This window comes from Stereum hirsutum (assembly GCF_000264905.1).
Source record: "Stereum hirsutum FP-91666 SS1 unplaced genomic scaffold STEHIscaffold_4, whole genome shotgun sequence".
In the NCBI taxonomy this organism is placed as follows: Eukaryota; Fungi; Basidiomycota; class Agaricomycetes; order Russulales; family Stereaceae; genus Stereum; species Stereum hirsutum.
This window is the reverse complement of record NW_006763134.1, coordinates 997,775-1,022,783: the sequence shown is the minus strand read 5'-3', so window position 1 is coordinate 1,022,783 and position 25,009 is coordinate 997,775. Positions and strand designations below refer to the sequence as shown.

Sequence of the window (25,009 nt, the reverse complement as noted above, 5' to 3'; positions counted from 1 at the left end):
GGGCTCCTGCTCTTCAAGTTCTCATCCTTCGTCACCAAGCATTTATTCGACCTTGTTTATTCCACCGCCATATTGCAACCCTACTGGTTATCTGACGCGACCCTTCGTGAACACTAGGTATCTGCACTGCTTACCTCTGGCAGGAGCGGGTGGAAGGGTGTGGGAAGGCCAGCCATCCAAGTTCGTCTACGAGCTCGTTTTTCGTCTCTCTACGATCTCTGGGCATCACACTCTCGATCACATTGATCTATCACTGGATTTGTCTCGTGTTCTATCCCTTCTATACTCTTACTGGTGCCACTACTTTGCTTGCAAGTCACAAACTCAGGCCAACAATTCTTTGAGTGTGTGTCCACGTCATCGATCTAGGACAACGATGCCCTCCATTCTCGCACGCCAGCCCTCCACCTCTAGTCATGACGAGGGCTCTCTTACTATAGGCTCAGTTGCTTTGAGCTCTGAGAGCGTTTGGACGCCGGTAGACTTAGCGCTGATGCAACACGGTCATCGACGTCGTTCAACCGTCAAATATTCCACCGCACTATCTACGAAATCAGTAACATCTCTGTCCATTAATACTGGCAAACCCAACCGCCCAGTAGTCCTTGTCAACCCTTACGGGGCCACCGACTACGACATTTGTGTCCTCGCCACCTTCGAGGATAGCCCGCCCGACGAATTGTGCAAGTTGCTACAACATTTCATTATACCCGTTGCGCCAAATTGCGGTCACCCGACCGTTGGAGGTGACACTGCGATCGTGTTCGACCCACCTTTGCATTATCAAAGCCCTCACCAATGGCTACTCGCCTTTCGTTACACGCCAAAGACCCCTCTGGTGTCATATTCACAAGCAAGGGTGGCAGGGCGCACCCCTTCCATCACTCCAGAGTCCATGGAATGGCTGGAAAACGAGGAGATCGCACGTCGTAACTCTCTGGAACACATGGTTGCTCAAGATCCAAATTTAGGGGAGGTTTTAAGGGCGGAGGCTCAGGTGAAGATCGTAATCATATAGCCCCTTTGCTCAGAACTAACAGTCTGCTTTTCCTGCAGGCCGCCAAGGCGGAACGACGTGAGAAATTTCTCCGGTCTCTCAACTCATTGGCCTCCACGTCTCAGAAGGTAACATACCTTACATTTGAAGGCTCTCCATTCCCTATTCATTGTTGTGTTTTTGTAGAATTTTGCGAGGTCAGGCTTTGGAAAGTCGCCTCGTAATTCTGTTGCTCAGGCCCAGAGTACTGTCAATATTTCCAATGCCTCACGTTCCTCTCAGCTCGGTATTGTCCAATCCTCGCCGTCGATATATTCCGAAACTGCCTGTCGCATCGGGCTCAGTACTCAAGCCTGTGCACACCACGAATCGAACGAGCAAGCAGACGAAGACCCAGGGCTAGTTCACGACTCTGACGTGGGTGCGACATTCGCACTTCGGATACTCAGGCTGTACCTTGACTCTGCCGCACTTGTTTGTCAAATTTTGTCCCACTCATACTGTATACCCATCATGTATCCTTATTGGCATCGTTTTGTCGCTTGTCATTCTCTACGCTATACTTTGCTACACCTCAAATATTGTCCACGTTGCATCTGTGTCCTACGCCCGCCCTTGACTTTCGCCATGGCCAGTACCCCCCGGCCTACGATGCTCAGGGCCACCACTCGATTCGTCTCTATAAGACGGACACTTCTCAAGGTTTGAGAGCCGGGACTGTATAGCACGGGATCGTTTGCGCTTTCGGGACGGTACCATAGACCAAGCGAATTTGGCAGACCACGCGAGTATCCTCTGGACTAATATGTGACACCCATAAGCTGTAAACATTTCGAAATTATGGTATGAAACTTACTTTGAGAGCACAATATCGGACGATGGGCAGCAGAGGCTTTGTTTTCATCGACACGTATACTAGGCCGGGCTTCGATTCGAGCATCTTCTAACTCTTGAAAGCGTTCTCCCTTACGATCTAGAGAGCGCTTTCTGATCCTTAGAGATTGAAGGTGTATAAGCTTGGTGTGACAATATATCCAAATGATAAAGACGACGCACTCTTTGAGGGCTCCAATCTCCTCGAACAGCAACCGGGGTCGTCAAAGTGCTCGATCTTAGACAGATCATACTCGACATTGCGTATGATGGGAATGCTCTCATGAACAGGATCGTCTCCATCTAAAATGGCACGCATGAACATATTTTTGGCGAAGTCAGCATCGTTTTCAAAGGTAGTTCCTTCGCCCAGGCCATCATCCAACGAAGGATAGACACCATCATCATCTTCGTCGACATCTTCCACGGGAGCCAGGGTCTCATGGGCAAAGGGGCCACAAAAGGGAAGAGGATAATGATCTTTCACGCTCGATCTCTCAGTGTGAGAAGCAGCCTGGGAAAGGGCCTGACGCTCTGCCTCGTCATCGTTCCAGCATCGCCTCATGCGCCTCAAGTCCGGCAGGCTGGCAACCATAGCCGCAGAGAAGTTCTTTGGATCACTCGGAGCACGTAGATGAGTAAACATTGCTGTGTGGAAATGCAGATTCGGCCATGGCAAAGGCTTGAAAGGTATCATGGCTTCACGTCCTGTGGGGTGCTCCGTGTTGGGCGCGATAGGAACGCACATGTGAGGCTTGACGTAGTGTTGTTGAAGATCGTCTTCTGTAGGGAGGCCTTGACTGACTAGGCGAATACTGAGGCGGGTGAATGGGCGGCTTGGAAGTGGAAAGTCGGGTGACTATGAAATCAAATGTCAGTGCACGACTCGGGACTTTCAACGAGCATCTCTTAGCCCTGCAAGGGAGGCGCAATACCCAATCCACTAACCAACATATGTTCCAGCTTTGAGCATTTGAGCCGCCGCGGTTGCTTCAGAATCCTCCAGATGGTTGACGGATGCAGAGAGGTCAAGAGAGAAGGTGAAATACCAGGAGATGAGAGGACAGTCGGTTAGCGTGTAGTACCAGAGGATCGTATCGGCGAGCAGCTGATGGAGGGGGCATTTGGATACTGGTCGGAAGAAGACAAGTACTGACCTTTATGTGGGTGAAGGAACAAAGGCTGCCAAGCACATGGCCATGTACGAGACGGCTTTGCCCGACAAGACACGCACTGACAAAGACAATGGATAAATGAAACGCTAGCCACCGGTGCCTTCCGTGTCAAGTCGCCACGTGCGAGCCGTTGTGGTCCGCCTAGACAGATCTCAGCCTCATCCCTCTTGCTGACACTGTATCTTTTGTCGGGGAGGCCATTGTTCTCCATTCTTGATATACAAACAGTGTCATATGATCCACTTTGGTAATGTGCTGATGCCCTTGGATATATGACTAGTAGGTTGGTATCTGCCTATAGATTTGCATTCATGATCGAGGTCTTTTTGAACGCTGATTCGCCCACCCTCTACATTGGATCTGCTCTGGACTCTCCTTCGAATCGTTAGAATTACAAAGGCTGCAAGAAAACGAGTACACGACACCTCAGCCGTCGTGACCTTCAGCGCTTCCGCAGGCGTCTATGGAATGGCCTTGTCCCGCATCTCCCTGTAGCCTATCGTTCTCCTCCTCAGGCTAACACACCCGCATAACCCAACTATCAGCATTTGTTCCCGACGGTTGATATATGAACTTACGCCGTCCCATGTTTGGTGATCGTGCTCTCAAACGAGCCGATGAGGGCGCCTAACAAAACTCGCCTCTGAGTTCGGAACAACAAGGACAGAGCATTTGGACTGAGATGAGGAGAAGTTCCATCAACGGAGGCCCAGCGGAACAGTAAACGGAGTACCTAGTCATCAAATCGTCGTGCGAATGGCCTTTCGGAGTGTGGTTTGCGCACGCCTGGTGAAGCATGAGGTGCATGAGGCTTGTGATCCTTGGAGTAGGAGTGGGTCGCAGGATCAGGGAAGGACGATGCTGTGAACATGCACAGCGTATTGCTACTTACCGACGGTCACATTGCGACAATATCAACGCAACCATCATATACTAGGTCTCGATAGTCATCTTGGAGCTCGAAGAGGTCGAAGCTGCTCTGTTACAGTATATCGATAGATCACGTACGATGTGATCATAGCTATGCGGCCACGGCTCGGTGAATTTCTGGTCGTATTCAGGGATGCCTCGGAATTAATATTCGGAGGCTTGGATGTGCGGATACTAGTAGCAGAGAACCTGTTAAGATTTAATTATTTGGCCGACCAATAGAGTGGAACAGAATTCGCACATACGGCGAGTTGACAGACAAACTGAGGAAAGGATTCACCGGGATCAACCATGCCCACAGCCTAACGAAAAACGCTCATCTTTCTCATCATCAGCTCAGCGCGCATCCGGAACACCATCGTACGCCTTCATTTCCATTTTCTGGATGGACAAGGAATGGTCAGCTCTCAGTGCCAGGAACTATTCATCTGCCTTTAGGACCACGAACGGACCATTCGCATATCCATGAGCTCCTACTGTGTATGGTGAATCAACGTTTAACGTAGCGAACCAAGTTGGTGATTAGGCTCACGTAGGAATCAGAAATAGAACCTATTCAACGATCAAGCTTCTGAAGTAGAAAGAAAGATCTGAGTCCGAACTGAGCTCGGGTACGTCTTCGGGCGTGCTCTTGGAGTAGGCTTAGAAGTGTGGGCGTGGGGATGAGCATGGGGCTTTAAATGGGCGCCGCGGGATTGCACCCTGGCTGGCCTCGGCGTGTGGGGACTGGTGGGTGAGGTTCACGGTGGGTCCTGGGTGGCCAATAGGCAGTAGTTGGTCCTTGAGGCTGTGGTGGTAGTATGTAGCAGTCATCAAGCAGTAGAATGGAGCAAAACATGAAGACTAAGGATTGGGGTACGTACAGTTACAAAAGGAGCCGTGAATATGCCTGTATTTGCTATATTCTGTCTAGTGCCAGCGAACACACCTACAGACGCTGATGGGTGCATAAATTCGCCACGGCGGAGACCATTACGGTTCAGATAAGTCAGCGAAGGAGGCTGGTAACCTTTAGTAGTTGATGGCACCCAAACGAGCCTCGGAGACAAGGTGATGGGAACCCGGCGGCATGCGGTAGCAGGACTTGCTGATGAGTCCGGTCGAAGCAACTCTGAGAATGATACACCCAATCGCTATAGAGCACGTACGCAGATGTGAATCAGAACACGTAGGGCGACATTACTGCAAGAAACTAACTACAACCGTAGAGGTTCGCTTGTCTGGAAGCGAAGAGCAAGAAGGACAAAGAAACAGGAGTCAGCCTACCAGTGGCAGGTAGTGTGTCAGAGACAACATTCAAAATAGCTTCGGGATTATTATAATTGAGCTCTAAAAAGGAGTGGAGCAGAAGCACGCGCGGTATGAGCATAGGTAGCCGTCTACTCCGTACGGCCACTAATTGTGGGAGCAATGCCATCCGCAAAAGATTGTGCGCCCGAAAGATGAAGACCGGGCCCCCTATGCGAGGAAAGTCGCGAGATCAGACAGTAGACTTGAGCAGAGACCCATGAGTAGGTCACCCATAGGAACCGAATGTTTTCGGACATAGGAAGGTGTGATTCGGCAGTATTGAGATGCCGATGAACGGTCGACCTTGGTTCAGCGAAGTCGTCGGACGAAGGTCTGACAGCCCAGCATTAGGATCTTTCTTGTGCCTCACTTTCGCTGAGACAACATGACAAAGTATTCAGCCAGAGCAGGCCCAAAGGAACAAGCATAGAGAGATTGACAGTTGCTGACTCACATCGGAGTTGATCAGTGATGATGGTGAAGTACCGCAAATCAAAGCGATATTGTGTCGAGCAGAGACTTTCAATCGGTCAAAGCTAGAAGAACGGATGATTGCGAAGTGCACGAGAAAGGTGCGATAGACGAACTGCTGGTGCTTGCATAGGACAGAAGACAACGGCGATTTTTCTGAAAGCCGTGAAAGAGTGATTGTGAGCGTAAAGTTACGCGGCACGAAACCTGTGTTCCGACTCGGACCAGTGGCGCTGCAAGATGGGCTGACGATGGTACTTGGCAGTGAGAGAACGTAGACATACGAAGATACTAGGATAATTGGAAGCAGATGGGGGAAAGAAAGACAGAGACCTTCGTCGTTGGACGGAAAACGCGAGGAGCGGTGGCGGAGTCGAATTCGTTGGGGCGGAGACTGGGAAAAGCGGGCAGTTGGCCGCGACGTCGAGCGCTTTGGCGCTTCGACTATCGTAATTGTGATGGCCTTCAATCGCGGCGTGAACGGTGGATTGTGCAAATGGGACAAAGCGGGGAGGACGAGCGGTGAGCTGAACCGTTTTATTTATTTTCTCTATGAGGCGCCTGATTTGGCAGGACAAGGTTTCGGGCGTCGCACGTGGCCGGCGAGCCGTGTTACCTTGTCCAGTCGCCCGACATCATTCTCTGTTTGCCCTTCGTCTTTTGCTCTCACTTCAGGCAAGCTAATTATCGGTAGGTGCGCCGTGCTGCTCATATATCGACAGAATACTTACCCTACAATGCCAGAAGCAGCCTAGACGCGATCCGAGGCGATTGCGAGCGAAGACACGGGCACTCGACAGTTCTCAGCGGCGACGGAAACTGGAGGCGCGATTTTCAGTCGGAGTGAAGACCAGGTGAGCTCCTCTTCGCGCTGCCCACGCCGTCCCGCTCTCCCTCTCTCTCTCACCAGCACCATCATGTCGAACCCACCACTTCTGATGCTATCCTCCTTACTCCCAGCGTTGCGAAACAGAACCAGATTGCTTGTCCGTCATGAGCACCGACCACGAGAAGAGTCCTGAGCCTGAACCTCAGCCACCGCCGCCACCCGCCATTCCGGCAGGTTATCCCACTCATTTTGGAGGCACCTATCCTCCTCCACCCCCAGGTTACCCTCAACCCCTCTACTATCCTCCTCCTCCCGATGGTGCCGACGCCAACTCCCCCAATGCCCTCCCTCCCGGCGCTTACATGATGCCCTACCCCCCTTTCGTCTATGCATATCCACCTCCCCAACCGGCACCAGGTACGTACTGCTCACTAAGATATCTCATCGGTCCGCAGCTCTGATTATTTTTGAAAGGATACGCGCCTGGGTTTGCCCCTCAAGCGCCCCAGCCAGCCTCAGCCCGCCCTAAGCGCAGGCAAGTAAAGATGGCCGTACGTATCTCTGAATCTCATCTCACTTCGGTCTCTCCTACTGACTCATCCTTGGCGCCCCTAGTGTACAAACTGCGCAGCTGCCTGCAAACGGTGCGACGAGAAGAGGCCGTGTGAACGCTGCATCAAGTATGGAATCGCGGACGGTTGCGTCGACGGCATGCGCAAAGAGCGCAAGAAGGGAATCAAGCGTGGGCCATACAAGCGTAAAAATAAACAGGCCGAGGGAGATACGTTCCAAGGTATGTCTATCTTACACTCTCCAGCAAGTTATGTGTCAGTTTAACCGTCGTATTCACAGGATCGCCTGCAGGCGCTGATGGTCAATGGGTCCCTCCCGAAGGTGCAAACGGCGTTGTTCCCGCTGCTACAACGCCGGGTGGCGTGCACTTCATACCACCCCCGCCCGAGGGGTATTATCCGTATTATTATCCACCGATGGGCTACGGACCGCCCCCGCCTCAAGCTCACGAACCTCATGCCAACGGTGAGGCACCTTCCACCAATGGTCACGTTGCTCCAAATCCCCAGCATGCCGCGTATTACCCTCTCCATCATCCGTACTCTGCTTTGCCGGTCTATCCTCCGCCTCCCGGTGGTTACTTGCCTTTCCCAGGTGCATACGCCCCCGGTCAACAGCCTCCTGTGGCAACTGCCGCTCCTTCTGCCACAAATTCCAGTGCCACTACTGGTGCGGATGGAGTAAATGGAGGTAACAGTACGGTTTCCGGATCAGACGAAAGTGAGGTTGCCTCATCTCCGGAGTTGACGAAGAAGAAGGCGAGTAAGAAGAAGAGGCGTCATGAGGAGACTACGGCCGCCGAGACGAATGGGAGTGAAACGACGGGGTCGCCCAAGACCCAGAAGAAGACCAAGCGTGTGGTGGCGCCGCCGGCTCAGAGCGTCCCTCAGCAGCCTCCGCCGCCCATCACGGCTCTCGCTGAGGACGTAACGGGGCCCTCCGTCGTCGACCCCGGTGACGGAAGCCCTGTGGCGAGGTCCGCCGCGCCTGTGTCTAATGGCGTCCAACCACCCGTCATCGCCGCTGTCTGAAGCCGTACTTTCACAGGCAAGGCATCCTGCACGCGTGGACGACATACTTCGTAGCTGGACTTTATTTGCCGCGCCATAATCTCTCTCTTCTGACTTGTCGATTTCGCCTCCCATTCTATCTGCTATCGTGTTGTCTATCTATCATGTCTCCTTCCCATCACTACTCCTGTCTACAATTCTCGCATTGGCCGCACTGCCGGGGAATCACATCACTCGACCGTCTTTCTACTTTCCCTCGTTCCATCCGGCTCTGCCTGGTCACAGTGGCCTTTCACAGTCCGGAAGTTACACCACCGATCCTTGTCACTCGGGCCCCCGGTGGTATCGGAATGGGGAAGCAGAACCTCCCCGTCATTGCCGACATCTCCACTCTATTTTCGTCCTTATCCGCTGTCTCCGTGTCTCAAGCTCGAAATGAACTCTCTTTATCCGTTCTCCACATTCGTCGCCCTCGTCGACGATCGAGATCGTCACCTGTCGTTTTTAGACCACTACAGGGGTGATGACGCTTGTGCTGGTCTAAAATGTTGTCCGGTGCTGTATGTTGGTCGCCTTTCTCTATATTTTTCCTTCAGCCCTGTACATATTTTTGAACACTTTGACTCGTTTTGCTTACTCGTTTTCCTTGTGCCACGGTACGGTACCGATTATTATTCGTTTGGTGTCGTGAGTTGTTCTACTCCCTTATATGTGGTACAGTCCAATTCTTCGCACCCTCCGTTCTATATGAGCTCGCGTTTTTTTTCCTCCTGTTTTGATAATTCATTTTTTCGCCTTTTCGTCTTCCTTTTCTTCTTTCTCGATCTCGTTGAACCAATTCGTCGGATGTAAGTGATTGCTGTACCAAGCATTCGTGTCTGTGTAAATACATACACACCCTCGAAGTGCTCCCCTCCTTCTCTCTTGCCCTGCCCTCTTCCTCTTCCTCGACCCATCACACTCCGACACTCCCCACCAGAGTTCCCGTCTGGATTTCTCGCTGTTTTTCGTGCCTCGTCTATCTGATAGTTGCTGTCAATTCTCTGGTGTTCGAGCTGTTGTAGTTGTTGGACGTGTCCTCGTTGACGTTGCAGTGGAGTATGACTGGATTGTGGTGATATGTAGTGTGTAGATAGATTGCCGAGGATGTAAGTCATGACCTAAGTTTATGAAGAAAATCTTTTGAAAACCCACTTGCACTTGTTGGCGTCAAGCATCAGACTCAGAGCTCTTCGGAGTTCTTCAATAACTTCCGTTTAGAGGTTACAGTGTGTTCGCTGTGGTGTTGATTCCAATCCTCTCCCGACCGTTCTGATACCTGGGGTATTCCTGACCATCTACTTACACTGCTCCTGGGGACATCGCCTTTCGTCTCTCAGATCTTCAGATCCACGCACAAGTGATGGATACGGTCTCCACTCTAGCATGGGTATCTTTACACCTAAAAAGCTGACTCTACGATGGTGGTGACGGCAAATTCAACCCTGCCGACCTCCATCCGCTGCGTCCACTAGCCGTCACAGAGGAGCTGAACGACGGAGTCCATTTTGAGCTCCGCTTCTTGCGGAAGATCTTCACTACCTACGCTGCCAAGATTTGTGGGCCGTCGAGAGCTGGAGGCTATGTACATTCGTCGTCGTATCCTTCATCTACGCAGCAGTTAATTCAACGGGTGTCGCACCTCAATGTGATCCGACTCAATGGTCAGAAAATCACGGTATTCAGCGGCTGTGACCTTTCGATGGCAGGTGAAGAGTACTGGTCATCTTACACCGTCATACTTTCCCGTCGCGCCGGACATTGTTCGTGACTTTCCCTCCGGAGTCGGATTTTTCGTCCGCGTGAGCGATGTCGGATCGTCGGACTCATAACACGGTGTTCGGGGAGATGTTGGAATTGCATGTATGTAGGAGAGAGAAGGAGACCACCGACCGCTCCCGAGCGTGAGGCGAACCACTAGAAGATAGGATGGATGGATCGATGACCCGGTGGATGGGGACCACTTAAAGCGAGGAGAGGGGGAGGTGGGTCATTGGGCAGCACTATCACGGACGTGTACATGTGAATATGCATTTCTGTCATGAACCATGATCATGGGTACATGCTTTTCGCATGGTGAGGATGCGTTTTGTCCAAAAGGCTGCGGCGAGAAACGGCGAACGTTTCGACGGTAACATCGATAGCCAAGGAGTGAGATGTGCCTTGGCCTTTGGGGCATTCATCATGGAACGAGTGCTATCCTCTACAGAAAGGAACGAGACAGCCAAAACCAACGCTAGAGGTTGAACCTCCTAATCGGCGAAGGACACGAATTCGAACAAGCAGGCGGCGACGCCACTCATTCGAGTCAGTTACTTAGCCCCTGTGGCGCAGAACGGGAACCACTGCCGACTCATTTCAAAAGCAACCAAGACATCCGATATCGCGAACAAATTCAATGGCACCGACGGCGATCTATGGCGACTGTGAGCGATCACACCAATCAGAATGCGAAATCAGGCTCTCCGACATATATGACTGAAATTTGGTTTTGAATTACAACAAGCTCCGAATTCTATTTTTACTTTACAGTCGTTTCCGACGACAACAACCGTACAAGGGCGTTCCTATGCATGAGACGAGACTGCAAACTATATCTACGCTACTGTACCACGACTGGGTGTGCAAGTGTAATAATGTGCAGGAAGAGAGAAATGGGGAGGAAATATATCTGAAATACAAATTAATTGGTCTTCATCACCGTTGACGTTTCGCGACGCTCATCATCCCGCCGGACACCGAGCATGAAATATCCACAAAGAAAGCCGGCTTGAAATGGAGCCGGAAGAGGGGCGGGGGGAAGAGACGAAAAGAGACCTTTTACGCCATGTTGAGAACGATACGACCGGCGATCTTGCCAGCCTCCATGTCCTCGTAGACGCTACAAGTGCACAAGTAAGATCAGCATGGGCCAGCGGAAAGAGAGAACTCGGAGGGAACGTACTCCTTGAGGGCATTCAAGTTCTTTTCGATGAACGCAACCCTGACCTTGCCGGCAGAGGCGACAGCGAGTGCCTCGTAGGCGTCTTGGCGGTTACTAGATGTCGAGCAGTACAGTCAGTTCAATCATATGAATGAAGAGAAAAGAAAGGGGAGATGACTGACCCAACGTAAGAGCCGAGGATGTTGATAGACTTGAAGACAGTGAAGAAGATGGACGACTCGAGCTTGGCCGTTCCTGGGAGGCCGACACACATCATCGTTCCGCCGCACCGGAGATAGTCGACGGCTTGACGGTAACCCTCGCTCTATAGTTTCATTAGAGGAAGTGAGTGATAATTCAAGAAATTGTGTGGGTGGGGGGACGATCATGGAAGAGACAACTTACCGAAGCGGAGGTGACGACAGCAGCATGGGCGCCCTTGCCATCAGCGGCTGCGATGACATCCGCGACAATGTCCTTGCTCTCGCGGAAGTCAATCCACTTCTCCGCGCCAAGTTCCAAACAAAGCTTCTTCTTGTCCGCGCCGGTGTCTGCGAGTGTCTATAAGTATTACAAGCTTTTATGGATTGGGTCTAATCGAAATTGACATACCGATAGCGATGACCCTAAGGCCCCTTGCAACGGCGTACTGGACGGCTATTGAGAGAAGATAGATGCATGGTCAGTTGATAATCGCCACAATCCGGGTTGAACAACGTGTGGGGGAACACTGGAGATTGGTGAACCCGATCGATAGAAGGCGAACATAGAATGCGGAAGAACGAAAAGGGAAGCTTACCAAGATGTCCCAATCCTCCACCGGCACCAGGGAGGACAACCCAATCTCCCATGTTCGTCTTGCTGTGCTTGAGCGCGCGGTACACAGTGACACCCTATTCGCATGCATGGATTTGATTCAGCCACAATCCCATGAGATAGAGAGGGGCAGATGAGAATAGGGGTAACATGAAAGCAACTTACAGCGCAGAGCAATGAGGCGGCTTCGGCAGAGCCAAGATTGGCAGGAATGGGCGTCACATGCGAGACGAAGGAAACCTGAGATGAAGATGCAAGTCAGAAGGTTGATTGAGATGAATTGAGCAGCGTGAATTTTACGTACGACGTATTCTGCGAAGGTTCCATCGACGGTGTATCCACTCAGCTGGGCCTTGTCGCAGTCTAATCGTACGGGGAAATGTCAAACACGAGGCGCAACGCGGAATGATGAACATAGGAAGACGAAGACATCAGCGTCCTATCGGATGAATTCTCCAATCAGAAAAGAGAACGTACTCTGCTCCAAGCCCTTCCTGCACATCTCGCACTCCTTGCACGAGTTCGCCAACCATTTGATACCGACTCTGTCACCGACCTTCACCGGCGAGTTGACGGTATGCTCGCCAATAGCAACGATATCGCCGACACCCTCATGTCCACCAACGAGAGGGATGTTGGATGGAACGGGCCAATCACCCTTGGCGGCGTGAAGGTCGGTGTGGCAGACACCGGTGCAGTGCATCTTAACGAGACATTCGCCGGGCTTGAGCTGGCTGGGTTGGGTGACGGGGTAGTCAGTCTTGAAGTGGAGTTCACCGCCACGCTCGGTGATGACGGCGGCCGTCTGGGTCTGGGGTACTTGGGCCATGTTTGTTGAGGTTGAGTGAAAGCGAGGAGAAGAGATAGGGGTTCGGATGAGAGAAGAGTGGTAGAAGTGGAAGGAAGTGGTGAGTTGAGTTGGTAGAACTGTTAGATTCTGGGGAAAGGTCGCCTGATGCCTTCGAGGGAGGGTTTTTATACCGATCTTGACCTGCCTGAGCATACTGCTTTGGGAGAGCTGTGTGCACGCTCGGGAGGGCGCGGGAGCGGAATAAATAGCTTATATGGACGAACTCGGCAATTTCATCGGACGCGCTAGTGGCTAAGCGGGCACAAGCAGCCCCTAGAATTGTCAAATGATATTATCAGAGCCCAAGATGGGACGACACGCTGGCTGGTAAGGTGGTCCGAACTTTACAGGAACCAACACTCAAGCACTGCTTGTTTTGCACGACCTGGACAGGCGGAGACCCGTTCTCGACGACGGCTTTGCGCTCTGGCCGGCCCAGGCCGGGGGCTGGATGAGGTACGGAGACCCGCCGACGGAAGCACGTGCCCCTATCCGTTAGCGCCACACACCTTTGCATCCGAAGACGATCAAGTTGGCGGCCGTCGAGAAATGGAGAAACCCAAGCAATCGTCGAGTGCGTCCATGAAGCTGATGATTGTGCGTACGATAAAGCCTGAGAAGACGAGTCCGCAAGGCTCAGATGACCAGCACCCATGATCAGAGCCTATGTTCTCCGCCGCTGTCAACGGAGAGAGTCGGAGAACAACATCGGAAGTCGAACGACCGACGGCGAGCGCAGTGGAGTAGCATGCGACATAGTGGTCTCGTCGTCAAAAAAATGTTCAAGAGGCCCATAGATTCGACTAGAATTGAGCTCGCCCCGCCATGCTGTTGCCAAAGGATTTTTGCGACTCTCGAGTCATGAGCGCCAGCGACAACACTGGATCCAGAGCAATCTGGCGAGCCCCGAGCAAAATCAGGAGAAATATTCGAGCCTGCTACGTGAGAAATCAACGAGTCAGACGCAATAAAACCTTCACAAACGTACACACCACACAATACATACGACACGACGACGACGTCCACTCCAGTCGACATGAAGGTAGAGAAGAGAGTCGCAACAATGCTTCTCACTGTGGCGGTGGATGTCGCCACCGCAGAGGTCCGCGCGATCACGTGGTTATGTCTTCTCGCACATTCATGATGGTTCCGCTGCTGCTGACTGATCTTGGCCCATTGACCAGCGCCGCATTACACTCAGCCACTCTTTCTTTGACCACCACCATCTATATTTCTCTTGTCTGGATCTGCGACTACAGCCCGCTAAGTCTATCTCAGTCGATTACTTCTTGCTCGTGCGTCAAACTTGGATATAAAACGAGATGGCAGACATTCCGGCGATGGGTATGCCTCTCCTGAGTGGGCCACCTCCACCTTCGAACTCTTCTCGGGCAGAAATCAGCTGTCGCAAGTGTAATAAGGAATTCAACCTGCTATTCACGAGGTCACATCGGTGTAATCACTGCGGCTACTCTTATTGTTCTTCATGCTCAGATTACCAAGCTCTCATGCCGCGTACCGGTCCTGACACCGGATACGAACCTGTCACTGTCTGTACATTTTGTATAGGCAATCTTACAAGTGCGTCAATATTCTAGCTCTCTTTGAATCTGACGAGGCTTATGACAGATGGGTGAATAGTCACCGCCGGAGGGCGTAATTATCTCAAGAGTTTGCCGCTTGCACGATTGAAGAAGTACGCGGACGCTTATAATATTAATACGGATGGTATCCTAGAAAAGGACGAGCTAATCGCCAGGATAGTGAACAAAAGGGTGAGCCTATCACTCCATTAGCCTATGCACCTAGACCACTACTTTCTGAACTCACTTCCGTTTAGAGTTCAAATGGTTGCCTCCCGCGAGCGTGCGAGGTATGTTGTTCTTTTCAAGTCTGGCCAGTGTTAGGGAAATGGCGCCGTCATCCGGCTTTCCCTTAGAGATGGTGAAGCATTTCACGCTCAGATGTGTTACCAAGTAGAAGACTTGCACCAGTCCTGCTGTCATGAGCCTATTCGAGAAACGAGCAGGACTGTAATTTCAGTGGCGCTCACCGCCACTCCCATGATCGCCTTTATGATGCTTGCGGATTCAATCTCTGATTTACAATATAAACATTGAATACACTCTCGATTTGTCTTTCAAATTGCCTTCCCTAACACTGGCCACTGCTCTCTGCGTATTCCAATATCTGACTCCTACACGGTTTAGGAATACTACAGGCGCAACTCAGTTCCTAATCGCCAGACAGCTCGTCCACGAAGTCTTTTCGACAGAACCCTAGGAACCGACCGACCGCCCGCCTCTCCGCCAGCTACACCCGTACCCCGACGTCCCTCATCATCATCCACCTTCGCACGCCCAGATCTCGAACCATCTCACCAAAATCCTCCCCCACACTCTCGAACCTCACAACCAGGATACGCCCCGCCACCCGGTCCACCCCCGACTCAACACGCGCCGAGACCACAATACCCGCCTCCACCACGCCAGCGCACATCCTCGACTCAGAATCCGCATACCCAGGGCCAATACCCACCGTATAATCCACATACAAGGCCGAATACAGTTCACCCTGGCGCGGGTGGGAATCCATACCCTAATCAACGGCCACCGCAACCCTCACGTCCTGCCTCCGCAGGCCCACGCACTCCCCAGCCCACGACTAGACCATCGCCACCGCCGCCCGTTCCAACACTCGAACAGCTTCTCACAATGACAGACGATGATATCGCGAAATTGACGATTGGGACGCTGAAGAACGTGTTGTTCCAGAATCATGTGAATGCGACGTTGATGTTGGAAAAGAGCGAGTTGGTGGGGAAGGTGATGAGGTTGGTTGAGGCAGAGCGGACGGAGAGAAGGGAGAGGGAGGAGGAGGAGGAGAGAGAGAGGTTAAGGGAGGAGGAAGAGGCGATGGAAAGACAGAGGGTCATGATGGCGCAGCATCGGGAGAGACAAGAGAGGGAGGCACGAGAACGGGAGGAGAGAGAGAAGAGGGAGAGGGAGGCTCAAGAGAGTACTGGCGGAGACGAGCCTCCTGTGGTTGTAGAAGGGGAACAGACCGTGGACGAAGAGAAACCACCTGCGACTGACGAACGTCGCTCGGAAGAGACAACGCCAACTGCTGCACCGTCGACTCCACCGAAACCAAAGACGACTGCCCCACCTGTGCCACCGAAGTCTCCTGCGTCTATGGCCGCACATTTAGAACGTACTGGTCTATGTGTCATCTGCCAGGATGAGGAGGCAAATATCGCTATCGTGGACTGCGGGTACGTTCAGATCTCCCTCGGTTCATTGACCATTGTTCACTTAGTCTACCGAACAGGCATCTCGCGATGTGCAGAGGTTGTTCGGACCTCATCATGGGGTCTACGAGGGAATGTCCCCTTTGTCGGACTAGGATCGTCACAGAAGCTCGGTTACTTCGGATCTTCAAGTCTTGAGACAGCCAGCTGTCTCGTCGCGATCACCATCGGCCAAGACTGTAGGGTCTTGAAATCTTGTTGCCCTTAGGAGTCATCAGTCATGAGGTATTCCACCTAAGGATAAACGTTCGAGTCATGCCCTTTCCCTCTCTCTTGTCTCTCCTCACATGTTATCCCCATGCAAGGACCACCTCACTCTAGCTTTCGCCTGCCTTTCCTCTCTATATCGCTTTCATCGGAGTCTTGTTGCGTCGTTCGACTGACACGGGTTTATGTCTCAACTTGTACTACCTCACCACACTCATACTTATCGTCTCGCTTTCTGTGCTGTTATTGCTGATACTTATTGCTGGTAGAAATCAATATACGATATTCAATCTCCATGGATTTTCTGCATGAAGCAAACTGCTTACTACGGCTGCGGGGTCTGAGACACATCGACAATGCCTAAGCACGTTGCAAGTCGCGCGCTGCACATATTGTACCTAAGTTATTCGCTGCCGGTTTATGTTTCTCGGCTGCGTGAATGGCGGTCTTGCGGGCACGGCTGCCTGTTGGAGTGCATGCTGCCGAACAAAGTGGCCACAGTGTGTACTCGTTTGACGCTCCTACGGAGAATCCTCATTCATCTACGACGTTCCCAGATTGGTAAATGTATTCAGCTTCGGCCCACCAGAGTCGTTGGCAAGTTGCTGGGATTGGCCCGAGTCAGAGTCCTGATCACTTTCATAACCCTCGTGTCTGTGGGCTCCATATACCGTTGGTTCTGGTATACCAACATATGGCCAGCTTCACCAAATGAATCCTGCCCAGGAAGAAAGACACCAACTGGAGCTCTGCTCGGTGACCGCAATTGAACTGTGCCACAGTGGCGCAGCGCCAAGCACTTGGCGAGCAACGTGCGCAAAGTTCCGGGCCAGACCCGCTGAGACCCGGTTCCTGGCCTTGCGATGAGCTCAATGGTCGGAGACTGACGTGCACTGCTTGTTCTCCGCCACATCCAGCTCCTGTACTTGCGCCAACCCTCCAAGAGGCCGAGTCCTCGCGCTTTCTTTTGCACCACCGTCAGCTCATGGTCGCTCATCCCATCCAGCAACTTCTACAGACCGTTTTCTTTGTACGCTTTCTTTAGTTTTCTATTCTTGTTTTTTTGCCCGGCTGACTTTCTTTCTGGCTTCTTTGGATAAATAGTCCATCCTTGAAGTCTTTCTCGTATGTCTTGCGGGATGGATACTTGCTCGCAGAGGCATCCTCGATAAAAAGACCCAAAGAGTGAGTAGGTCCCAATGCACATACATCCATTGACTTGACAGGTCGTACGACGGACTTACCGCTCGAACATCTGCAGTCACTCAATGTCTTGAACGTATCACTATTTACACCGTGCCTACTATTTTCCAAAGTCGCGTTCTTCCTCTCGCCAGGTGCGTCCTATCTTCTATATTCTCTTGAGGGCGTATCCGTACTGAACCTTTGGCTGTCACAGCAAAATTAAAGGAACTATGGATCATTCCTCTCTTCTTCGCTGCCGTTTCGCTTGCGTCGATGGGCGTAGCATGGTCTCTAGGTTGGGTATTTGGACTGAAGAGGACACAACGGTGCGTGGACATCAAGGCTCATATCTATCTGCCACACCGTCTAGGATGCTGTATCTTCGGGATACCTTTAGACCTAAGGCTCCGCAGTTCGGTCTTCCCTTCCCTGACTCTTCCGGTCTTGGCGTCTTATTGTGCACAGTCTGGGGTCTCACCTATGCTGACAGACACACCCATCTATCCATACACTGCCTCATCTGACGAGTCTCTGCAGGCTTCATTGTAAAGTCTGGGAGGCGAGGAGTGGGACTTGACAGATGGCGCCACACCTGATTTCGATCTGCCACGTCTCTGCATGTGAGATCTTCGAACTGCAATTAGAGCTCGCCACTTCTTCCAATCACTTTTGAATAGTTTCCTCCTATCTTCATGCCGCAATTTTTATGTCCTGTTGCAAGGAACGACTGACTGATCTTTTACACGCTTATCCCCTTCCTGATGTCATTAGAAACTTCGCAATGGCCGCCGCAATGTTCATGAACTCCAACTCTCTCCCCATCGCCCTCCTCCAATCTCTCGTCGTCACTGTACCCGGTCTGCAATGGGGAGATGATGACAGCGTAGACGCTATGGTCGGCCGCGCGCTCACATACCTTGTTATGTGTAGTACGCTTGGTATGGTCGTAAGTCACTTTATTTCTCTCTTCATCATTCCTGGCATCGTCTATCAGACGTATCTGTATGTACGGTTGCTTCCTTGCTTGATCTTGGGGTGCGCGATTACTGTAACCCCCGGTGGAACTCGGATGTAGCGCGATTCTCTCACGTTAAAACTCATCAACTAACTGCTATATCTATCCTCTTAGGTTCGATGGAGTTATGGAGTTCGTCTGCTATCGGACGCAGATCCAGATGCAGTCCCAGATCCTCTCGGTCAAACAGATGGCTCTCCTGTCCTTCGCGGTGGCGATCCTTTACTCCCAGACTCCCAAGAACCACTTCGCAATCCTCACTCTCATCATCTTCAAACATCATATCCCCGCCACCCGCACCAAGTAGATTCATCGGATGAAGAAGAGACATTGAACCAGCAGCACGAACCACTCATCCCTTCCATCGCGGTTCAAACACCATCCGGTACCCTCCACCACGGAGGACTCGCTCCAGGTTCCTCTTCAAAGTCACCACAATCAGACAACACGATTTTCCGTTCATTCCCTAATACTCCGTATCGCTCGCAGAATGGCACGCCTGACGAAACCCCCGACGAAACTGAGGTCGAAACCGACCTTTCAGACGGCGAACTTCCACAACACATGCCTCGCTCATCAGCACCCTTCCCCAACATAGGCCACGGCCGCCCACGTCTCCCTTCCTCTCGATCGCCTTCGCCCATCCGAACACCGTCCACGGTTCGTGCCCTCCGCAAACGCACCACTTCGGGGATCAAGAAGGTCTGGCATGCGATCAACGGGTTCATGACCGCCCCGCTGTGGGCTGCGATTCTCTCACTCGTAGTGGCGCTGATTCAGCCTCTACAACACGCGTTAGACGTGCATTTGTGGCCGGTAAAGGCTGCGGTGTCGCAGGCTGGGGCTTGTTCGATTCCGTTGACGCTGATCGTGCTCGGGGCGTACTTCTATAAGGCGCCTCCGCCGGAGGAAGAAGGAAGGAAGAGGAAGAATGGGAGGAAGGTCAGGAGTGAGAGTCGCTGGAGGAGAGTGGCGTCGCAGACTTCGCTTGTGAATTCTGTGAGGGAGATGTTCAGCTTGAAGGGTGGGAGGGCGATCGATTCGGACGCCGATGATGATCTCGATGGCGAGGATGTCTGGGATGAGGAGGAAAGGAGGGGGAGGAGAGAACGACGAGAAAGAAGGGAAACAGAGAAGATGGAGCAGAAGGGGGAGACGAAGACGGTTATCATAGCGATTGTGGCGAGGATGGTGATCGTGCCGGCGTTGTTTTTGCCAGTCATGGTGCTCGGGGCGTGGTTGGACCTGCCCACTGTATTTGAAGAGTGCGTTGTATTTTCTTTCCCTTCTTCTTCGAAAGAAAACTCATCGGTTGTCTGTAGTCCTGTGTTTGTACTTGCACTCGTGCTGCTCGCTTCGTCGCCACCTGCTTTGACGCTCGCTCAGGTTTGTCTTTCCCTTTCACCAATTCATGTCAATACTGACTCTGCACTCTTTCTATTCCTGGGTCCAGATCACACAAGCAGCCTCCGGCGACGCCTTCGAGCGCCTTCTCAGTCGGACGATCTTCTGGTCGTACTGTGTCGTGACACCTCCAGCGACAATCGTTTACTCAGTGCTCGCCATGGTCATCGCGAAGCTTTGAGCCCTTTGCGGCGTCTAGATAAACCATACCAGGTTTTCTGAAATGAAGGACCGTGCTGCAGCTGCTTCAGTAGGCTGTCCAAGATCTTGGTGAAGGGCAGGTCCGAGTCGGGTTGGTGCGGACACCCAGTACGGTCTGTATCTAGTTGTTCGAGGATTTCTTGGTTCTGTGCTGGACTATGGTCTCGAGATGAATGTTTTATAGATTTACCAGTATAAACGCTACATATTTTAGTCGCCTATTACTTCTGCTTACAGGATGTCTTATATCTGCTTGATCTCAATACCTTTTATGGAGTGTTTGAAGGGAGTTGTCGGGAGTTCGAGTTGACCAGATCTTCCAGGCCGTGAGCTACTCGTACCGACAATAGCTCAACCAAGGGCGGAATTAATACACAGTAAAAAAACACACAGTTACACAAAACATATGCAAATAGGACAACGTAGAAAAAACCAAGACGAAAAACCGGGGGAAAATAGAAAACGTGATTTGGAGGCCAAGACGATCATTTGAATCACCGAGGCATACCTCTTCCACGGCCTTGCTTAGCTGCCATATGCTGCTGCTGCAGATTCTGCTGCATCTGTTGCATCTGCGCCAGCTGCTGTGCGTTCAGCGGCGCTCCCCTCCCATACCCAGTAGGCATCGTCCACATATACCCGGGCTGCTGTCCCCTCCCCGCATTCACCATGCCCTGCATCTGCTGCAGATTCATCATCTGAGTATAGTACTGCTGCTGCTGCTGTTGCTGCTGCTCGGGCGTTGGATTACCCGTCTGTTGTTGAGGTTGAGGCTGTAGGTGCTGTTGCTGTTGTTGTTGTGGCGCGCGGGGTTGTTGAGGATGCTGCTGCTGCTGCTGGGCGCGTTGTTGCTGTTGAAGACGCTGCTGATGCTGCTGCTGCTGCTGTGCCGCGATCAGCTGTTGAGCCTGCTGCTGTGGTGTCGGTACGGGAGACGATGTCGCCTGCTGTTGTTGCTGAGCGGCGAGGTGCTGGAAATGGGCCTGCGCCTGCGCCTGTGTGTGAGGCATTCCGTTGCGAAGATGTGCGTATTTCGGGTTGATGGGATAGCTCGTCGAGGGGTGGACATTGGGAATATTGGGGTGCTGTTGATGCTGCTGTTGCTGCTGGGCGTTCGGATTGGGGATGGGAGACCGCGTGGCGATAGGTTGCTTGTTCGCCACCAGCGGACTACCCCTCTGCATTGCCTGTTGCTGAGCCGCTGCTGCAGCAGCAACAGCCGTCGCACCATTCGGGTTGGGAGCCAACATAGGGCTGTTGCGCGCAACAGATTGCTGGCCCTGGGCCGCTTGAGCGTGCGTCTGAGCGGCAGCAGCGATCTGGGTAGGGTTCATGCGCTGAGCCTGCTGGGCCTGCGCCTGCGCCGCTAAGTACTTAAACATATTTTGTTGCTGCTGAGGAGTGAGGTTCGAGGCGGAGTTTGGTGTGCCGGAGGTCTTGGGTAGCATACCGTTGTTCTTTGCGAAGAGGACATATTGTTGTTGTGGCGTCAGTTGGTTGAAGTGGTAAGGGGGGCCCTGTGTCGGGGCAGTCTGCCCGTGTTGAGCCTGCGCTTGTGGAGCTTGCGGCTGTGGCGCTTGTGGGTGAGGCAGGGGCTGGGCTTGGATGGGAGCATGCGGCTGGATGTGTTGAGGTTGGTGGTGTTGGGGTTGCGACGGAGCCTGCGGTTGGGCATGCGGTTGTGGTGGTGGCGGCACTTGCTGAGGTTGATGTTGGGCCGTCGCAACTGGCGGTTGACGAGGAGAGGCGGCGGGTGGATGATGCGGGGCAGGAGAAGGTGCTGGTCGATTGTTCGCGTCCGAGGGTAGAAGTTTCGGATGGGGCGATTGGGACGGAGGTCGAGGGGAAGGTCGAATGCCTTGATGGAGCATTTGTGGCTGCAGGTGTGGTGTGGCAGAGACGGGCGTATTCTGAGTAGGAGTGGGCGTGCCGTTGTTAGATCGAGAAGACTTGACTTTCTGAGCACTTTGGGGAATAGTGCTAGACGGCCGGGAAGATACCGAGGCTGGGAGTTGGGTATTGATATGCGTCGGTTGTTGGGGTTGTAGATTCTGGGGCGGAGCAGATGTGGCCTGTGTGCCAGCAGCTTCTGGGCCGCCAGCCGCGCGCACTCTCTCGAAAGTCTCTAGTAATTTGAAGCTAATGGAATTCTATATTTAGTAAAGCATTTCGAGTTTGCCAATAGATGGCGTACTTCGGGGTTTTGGGTCGGGCCATTTGTGGATTGCGGAACTGGAAAAGCTTCATCCTCCTGGCAGTTGCAACTTCGTCCACTTCCGTCTGGTCAGCTTGTGAGATCTTTCGTTTATTGGGGCGAAGTGCGGGTGGACTCCTTGGACGGGACACTCTGGCCATCCGGTTGGCGATGCGCCCCAACTTGGGATCCGGATCGAGACAAAGGGGTTCTGATGTGGCGAGCTACACGATATTCAGTATCAATATACCGCGAACGAAAAAAGGTGTTGGTTCCTACCAAGATTTTCGACTCGATGTCGATGGTATCCCGATCGGACCACTGGCCGCCGGTCTTCGCATTCATAAGGCATATATCAGCCCAGATAGACTCTCCCGTAGGGTAGAGGACCGTGCGCGTGGTCTCTAACTGAGGTTTTGCCTCATCAGACAGCCGTCTCTCTTTAATTTTCAGTGGGGTCCGGAAGTCCTGGATTTCGACGATCAGGCAACCTGCGAGTAAAGTATGTAAGCATGTGCTGAGATATCAGTATGTTAAGGAGTACCACACGCCTTCGTAGTATAGCAACTTAACCTGGTCAAAAGTCTCGAGAAGATCAGCTGGTATACGATTTGCTCTTATCTCATCGAGGAGTTCCTGTAAGAATATAGGTAAGACGATAGCCAAGGCCAGAAGAGAGCAACGCCACTGACCGTTGCTTGAGGGCTATTGTACAAGAACTTGGGCCCTGAGTTCAACGTCCAGTAATCTGGGTATAGTTGCACGGACAGTGAAAATGGCGCATCCGCATACTTCTTCAGCAACTCCTTGCTTCTGCCGGTGAAATTGTACGCCATGATGAGCGTAGAGGTAGGGTGTCAGCACCGTGGCGCGTCGTCTGAATCACAAACAACAAGGAATGCAGTGTTTCGGGAAAGGCCGCAGCACAGTTGGTGCCACGCTTTTATCACGTGGCTGAGATTCAAGCTTCAGATAAATTATGTAAGGAATCGGCTTCAAGAAATACCCCACCTTGTGCTGCAGAGCTCCAGTTTTAAATTTCAAATTTTATCGTTAGGCCATGGAGACTGAGTTGCTTAAGTGCTGCAGCTGGTAAATAAACGCGACTGTAAGGATGGATTCCTTACCACCGACACGGTACACGTGCTTTTACCATTTACGCCACGCAAACGCGATGACGCCGTTTACTTGTTTCCTCACCACCACCAACATCGAGCCTTGCCATGCCTCCTTTACCCCCTCAATTCGACGAAGGGACCCTAGCATCCATCTCTACTATTGAGAGACGCGTTGTCGACCTCAAAGACTTTCAGATCCCTCGGCTAAAGGAATGTAGGGAGTCACTTGGTGTGCAGCAGCAGTATGCGGCGGAATTGAGGGATGATCTGGAGGGCCTGGCAGGGCTGGTTGAGGTGAGTTAATGTCTGCGTCATGCCATACATATTGTTGGCTAGGTAACATTGGGTTGATGTGTCTGTTAGTAGGCGTTGGACGAGAGCGTGCATGACCAGAGAGGAGATAGGATGAAACGGGATTTAAGAGGGATTGTGGAGGACTTTAGGGAGCGGATAGCACAGTATGTCTCATTTTTTTCTCAAGATGATAGATCATATCGACTTGTTCCTACGTATAGGCTACGAAAGGAGTCACGAGCAGCGATGCTCACTTCAAAACGGGCTATCGACGTTCAGAGTAACTCCCTTCGAGAAGAACTCCTTCGGTCATCTGCCATTAAGGAGAAGCACACTTTGAACGAAAAGTCTCCGTACGTTCTTTTTGATAGATCATTGTAGTCCCCTAAAGCTGACCGTTGATTTAGTGAGGACGCTTTGATGAAGGCCAACAATGATGTCACGGACGCTCTGAGGCGGACCATGACTCTCATGCAGGGCGAACTCGAGCGCTCAGTTCTTTCCACCCAAATGTTAGGTCTGTCACTCACCGTCCATTCGCCTCTACCCATCTCTCCTGTTCGTTCTCTGACGTGAACATCCATTCCACTCGTTGGTCCATACCCTCAGAATCCTCTACCGCGACCCTCAAATCCGCCTCTTCAACTCACGACGTCCTCACCAACCTCATGGGCACCTCGAAACAACTCATCACCGCCCTCGAGAAATCAGATTGGATTGACCGCATGCTGATCATCTCTGGCCTCATATTCTTCTTCCTGGTGGTCGGGTTTATCCTCAAACAGCGAATATTCGATCGTGGTCTGAGGATAGCGCTTTGGTGGACCAGGTTCTTACCAAGTTTTGGGGACGAGACAAGTGCTTGGGATATGGCTGATGTTATAGAGAAGGGTAGTATGTCTCTGCAGAGTGAGGCGGTGACGGGAACAATCGTGTCCACTGTGGCGGCGTCGGTAAGCTCGGTGGCAGCGGTAGTGAGTGGGACCAGTTCGTTGTTTCCCGAGCAGATCGTGTCAGCATCGGGCACTAGGGAGAGTGCCGAATCGTTGACAACTGCGAGCGACCTTAGTCCGTCACTTTCGCAAGTGTTGGAGACAACCTTCAGTGGCGCGGAGTCGGTAGTTAGTGCATCTCCGTCCTCTCTGTCCAGTACATCTCATGATGAGTTTTGAGAGCGTGCAGTCTCCTTACTGGTATTAATGATAAAGAATTCGCACTTTGTCATCCCACTATTATGTATGTCCACTATATAAACAATGGTGATGACCTTGCAAGCAAGTAGAATCATATTCGGTGAAACGCCAC

At 52.1% G+C, this 25,009-nt stretch overlaps 9 protein-coding genes across 9 annotated transcripts; 5 read left to right on the top strand and 4 right to left on the bottom strand.

Annotated features, from left to right (window-relative positions):
• Positions 1 to 376: 376 nt before the first annotated feature.
• Positions 377 to 1,722, top strand: STEHIDRAFT_154641 (uncharacterized protein; the record flags this gene model as incomplete). Its single annotated transcript, XM_007301806.1, has 4 exons — positions 377 to 997; positions 1,057 to 1,125; positions 1,184 to 1,471; positions 1,633 to 1,722. The coding sequence occupies 4 exons, from the start codon at positions 377 to 379 to the stop codon at positions 1,720 to 1,722; spliced, it is 1,068 nt and encodes a 355-aa protein (XP_007301868.1).
• Positions 1,723 to 1,991: 269 nt separating this feature from the next.
• STEHIDRAFT_154640 (uncharacterized protein) lies at positions 1,992 to 5,522 on the bottom strand (the record flags this gene model as incomplete). The annotated part of the gene is made up of 4 exons (XM_007301805.1): positions 1,992 to 2,729; positions 2,823 to 3,001; positions 5,242 to 5,304; positions 5,366 to 5,522. The coding sequence occupies 4 exons, from the start codon at positions 5,520 to 5,522 to the stop codon at positions 1,992 to 1,994; spliced, it is 1,137 nt and encodes a 378-aa protein (XP_007301867.1).
• Positions 5,523 to 6,157: 635 nt separating this feature from the next.
• On the top strand, positions 6,158 to 9,312 carry STEHIDRAFT_119712 (uncharacterized protein). The gene is made up of 7 exons (XM_007301804.1): positions 6,158 to 6,258; positions 6,316 to 6,426; positions 6,481 to 6,590; positions 6,697 to 6,982; positions 7,040 to 7,116; positions 7,181 to 7,358; positions 7,418 to 9,312. Exons 4-7 carry the CDS (start codon positions 6,730 to 6,732, stop codon positions 8,167 to 8,169), a joined length of 1,260 nt encoding a protein of 419 aa, XP_007301866.1. The 5' UTR covers positions 6,158 to 6,258; positions 6,316 to 6,426; positions 6,481 to 6,590; positions 6,697 to 6,729; the 3' UTR covers positions 8,170 to 9,312.
• Positions 9,313 to 11,007: 1,695 nt separating this feature from the next.
• STEHIDRAFT_52541 (mannitol-1-phosphate dehydrogenase) lies at positions 11,008 to 12,755 on the bottom strand (the record flags this gene model as incomplete). The annotated part of the gene is made up of 9 exons (XM_007301434.1): positions 11,008 to 11,068; positions 11,132 to 11,224; positions 11,293 to 11,435; positions 11,516 to 11,661; positions 11,723 to 11,767; positions 11,910 to 12,003; positions 12,092 to 12,166; positions 12,231 to 12,289; positions 12,404 to 12,755. 9 exons carry the CDS (start codon positions 12,753 to 12,755, stop codon positions 11,008 to 11,010), a joined length of 1,068 nt encoding a protein of 355 aa, XP_007301496.1.
• A 316-nt stretch (positions 12,756 to 13,071) lies between these two features.
• Positions 13,072 to 13,431, bottom strand: STEHIDRAFT_129517 (uncharacterized protein; the record flags this gene model as incomplete). The annotated part of the gene is made up of 1 exon (XM_007301803.1): positions 13,072 to 13,431. One exon carries the CDS (start codon positions 13,429 to 13,431, stop codon positions 13,072 to 13,074), a length of 360 nt encoding a protein of 119 aa, XP_007301865.1.
• Positions 13,432 to 13,790: 359 nt separating this feature from the next.
• On the top strand, positions 13,791 to 16,588 carry STEHIDRAFT_119708 (uncharacterized protein). The gene is made up of 5 exons (XM_007301802.1): positions 13,791 to 14,357; positions 14,418 to 14,551; positions 14,617 to 14,649; positions 14,987 to 16,050; positions 16,107 to 16,588. The coding sequence occupies exons 1-5, from the start codon at positions 14,099 to 14,101 to the stop codon at positions 16,222 to 16,224; spliced, it is 1,608 nt and encodes a 535-aa protein (XP_007301864.1). The 5' UTR covers positions 13,791 to 14,098; the 3' UTR covers positions 16,225 to 16,588.
• A 690-nt stretch (positions 16,589 to 17,278) lies between these two features.
• STEHIDRAFT_53363 (uncharacterized protein) lies at positions 17,279 to 20,078 on the top strand (the record flags this gene model as incomplete). The annotated part of the gene is made up of 10 exons (XM_007301495.1): positions 17,279 to 17,323; positions 17,398 to 17,478; positions 17,555 to 17,630; positions 17,693 to 17,804; positions 18,250 to 18,424; positions 18,608 to 18,674; positions 18,816 to 19,462; positions 19,583 to 19,758; positions 19,816 to 19,879; positions 19,947 to 20,078. 10 exons carry the CDS (start codon positions 17,279 to 17,281, stop codon positions 20,076 to 20,078), a joined length of 1,575 nt encoding a protein of 524 aa, XP_007301557.1.
• Positions 20,079 to 20,592: 514 nt separating this feature from the next.
• STEHIDRAFT_166881 (uncharacterized protein) lies at positions 20,593 to 23,139 on the bottom strand (the record flags this gene model as incomplete). The annotated part of the gene is made up of 5 exons (XM_007301801.1): positions 22,985 to 23,139; positions 22,844 to 22,928; positions 22,572 to 22,783; positions 22,293 to 22,516; positions 20,593 to 22,237 (listed from the first exon to the last, which is right to left on the bottom strand). The coding sequence occupies exons 1-5, from the start codon at positions 23,126 to 23,128 to the stop codon at positions 20,593 to 20,595; spliced, it is 2,310 nt and encodes a 769-aa protein (XP_007301863.1). The 5' UTR covers positions 23,129 to 23,139.
• Positions 23,140 to 23,515: 376 nt separating this feature from the next.
• STEHIDRAFT_52523 (Sec20-domain-containing protein) lies at positions 23,516 to 24,876 on the top strand (the record flags this gene model as incomplete). Its single annotated transcript, XM_007301433.1, has 5 exons — positions 23,516 to 23,704; positions 23,777 to 23,868; positions 23,926 to 24,084; positions 24,112 to 24,221; positions 24,314 to 24,876. 5 exons carry the CDS (start codon positions 23,516 to 23,518, stop codon positions 24,874 to 24,876), a joined length of 1,113 nt encoding a protein of 370 aa, XP_007301495.1.
• Between the last annotated feature and the right edge of the window lie 133 nt (positions 24,877 to 25,009).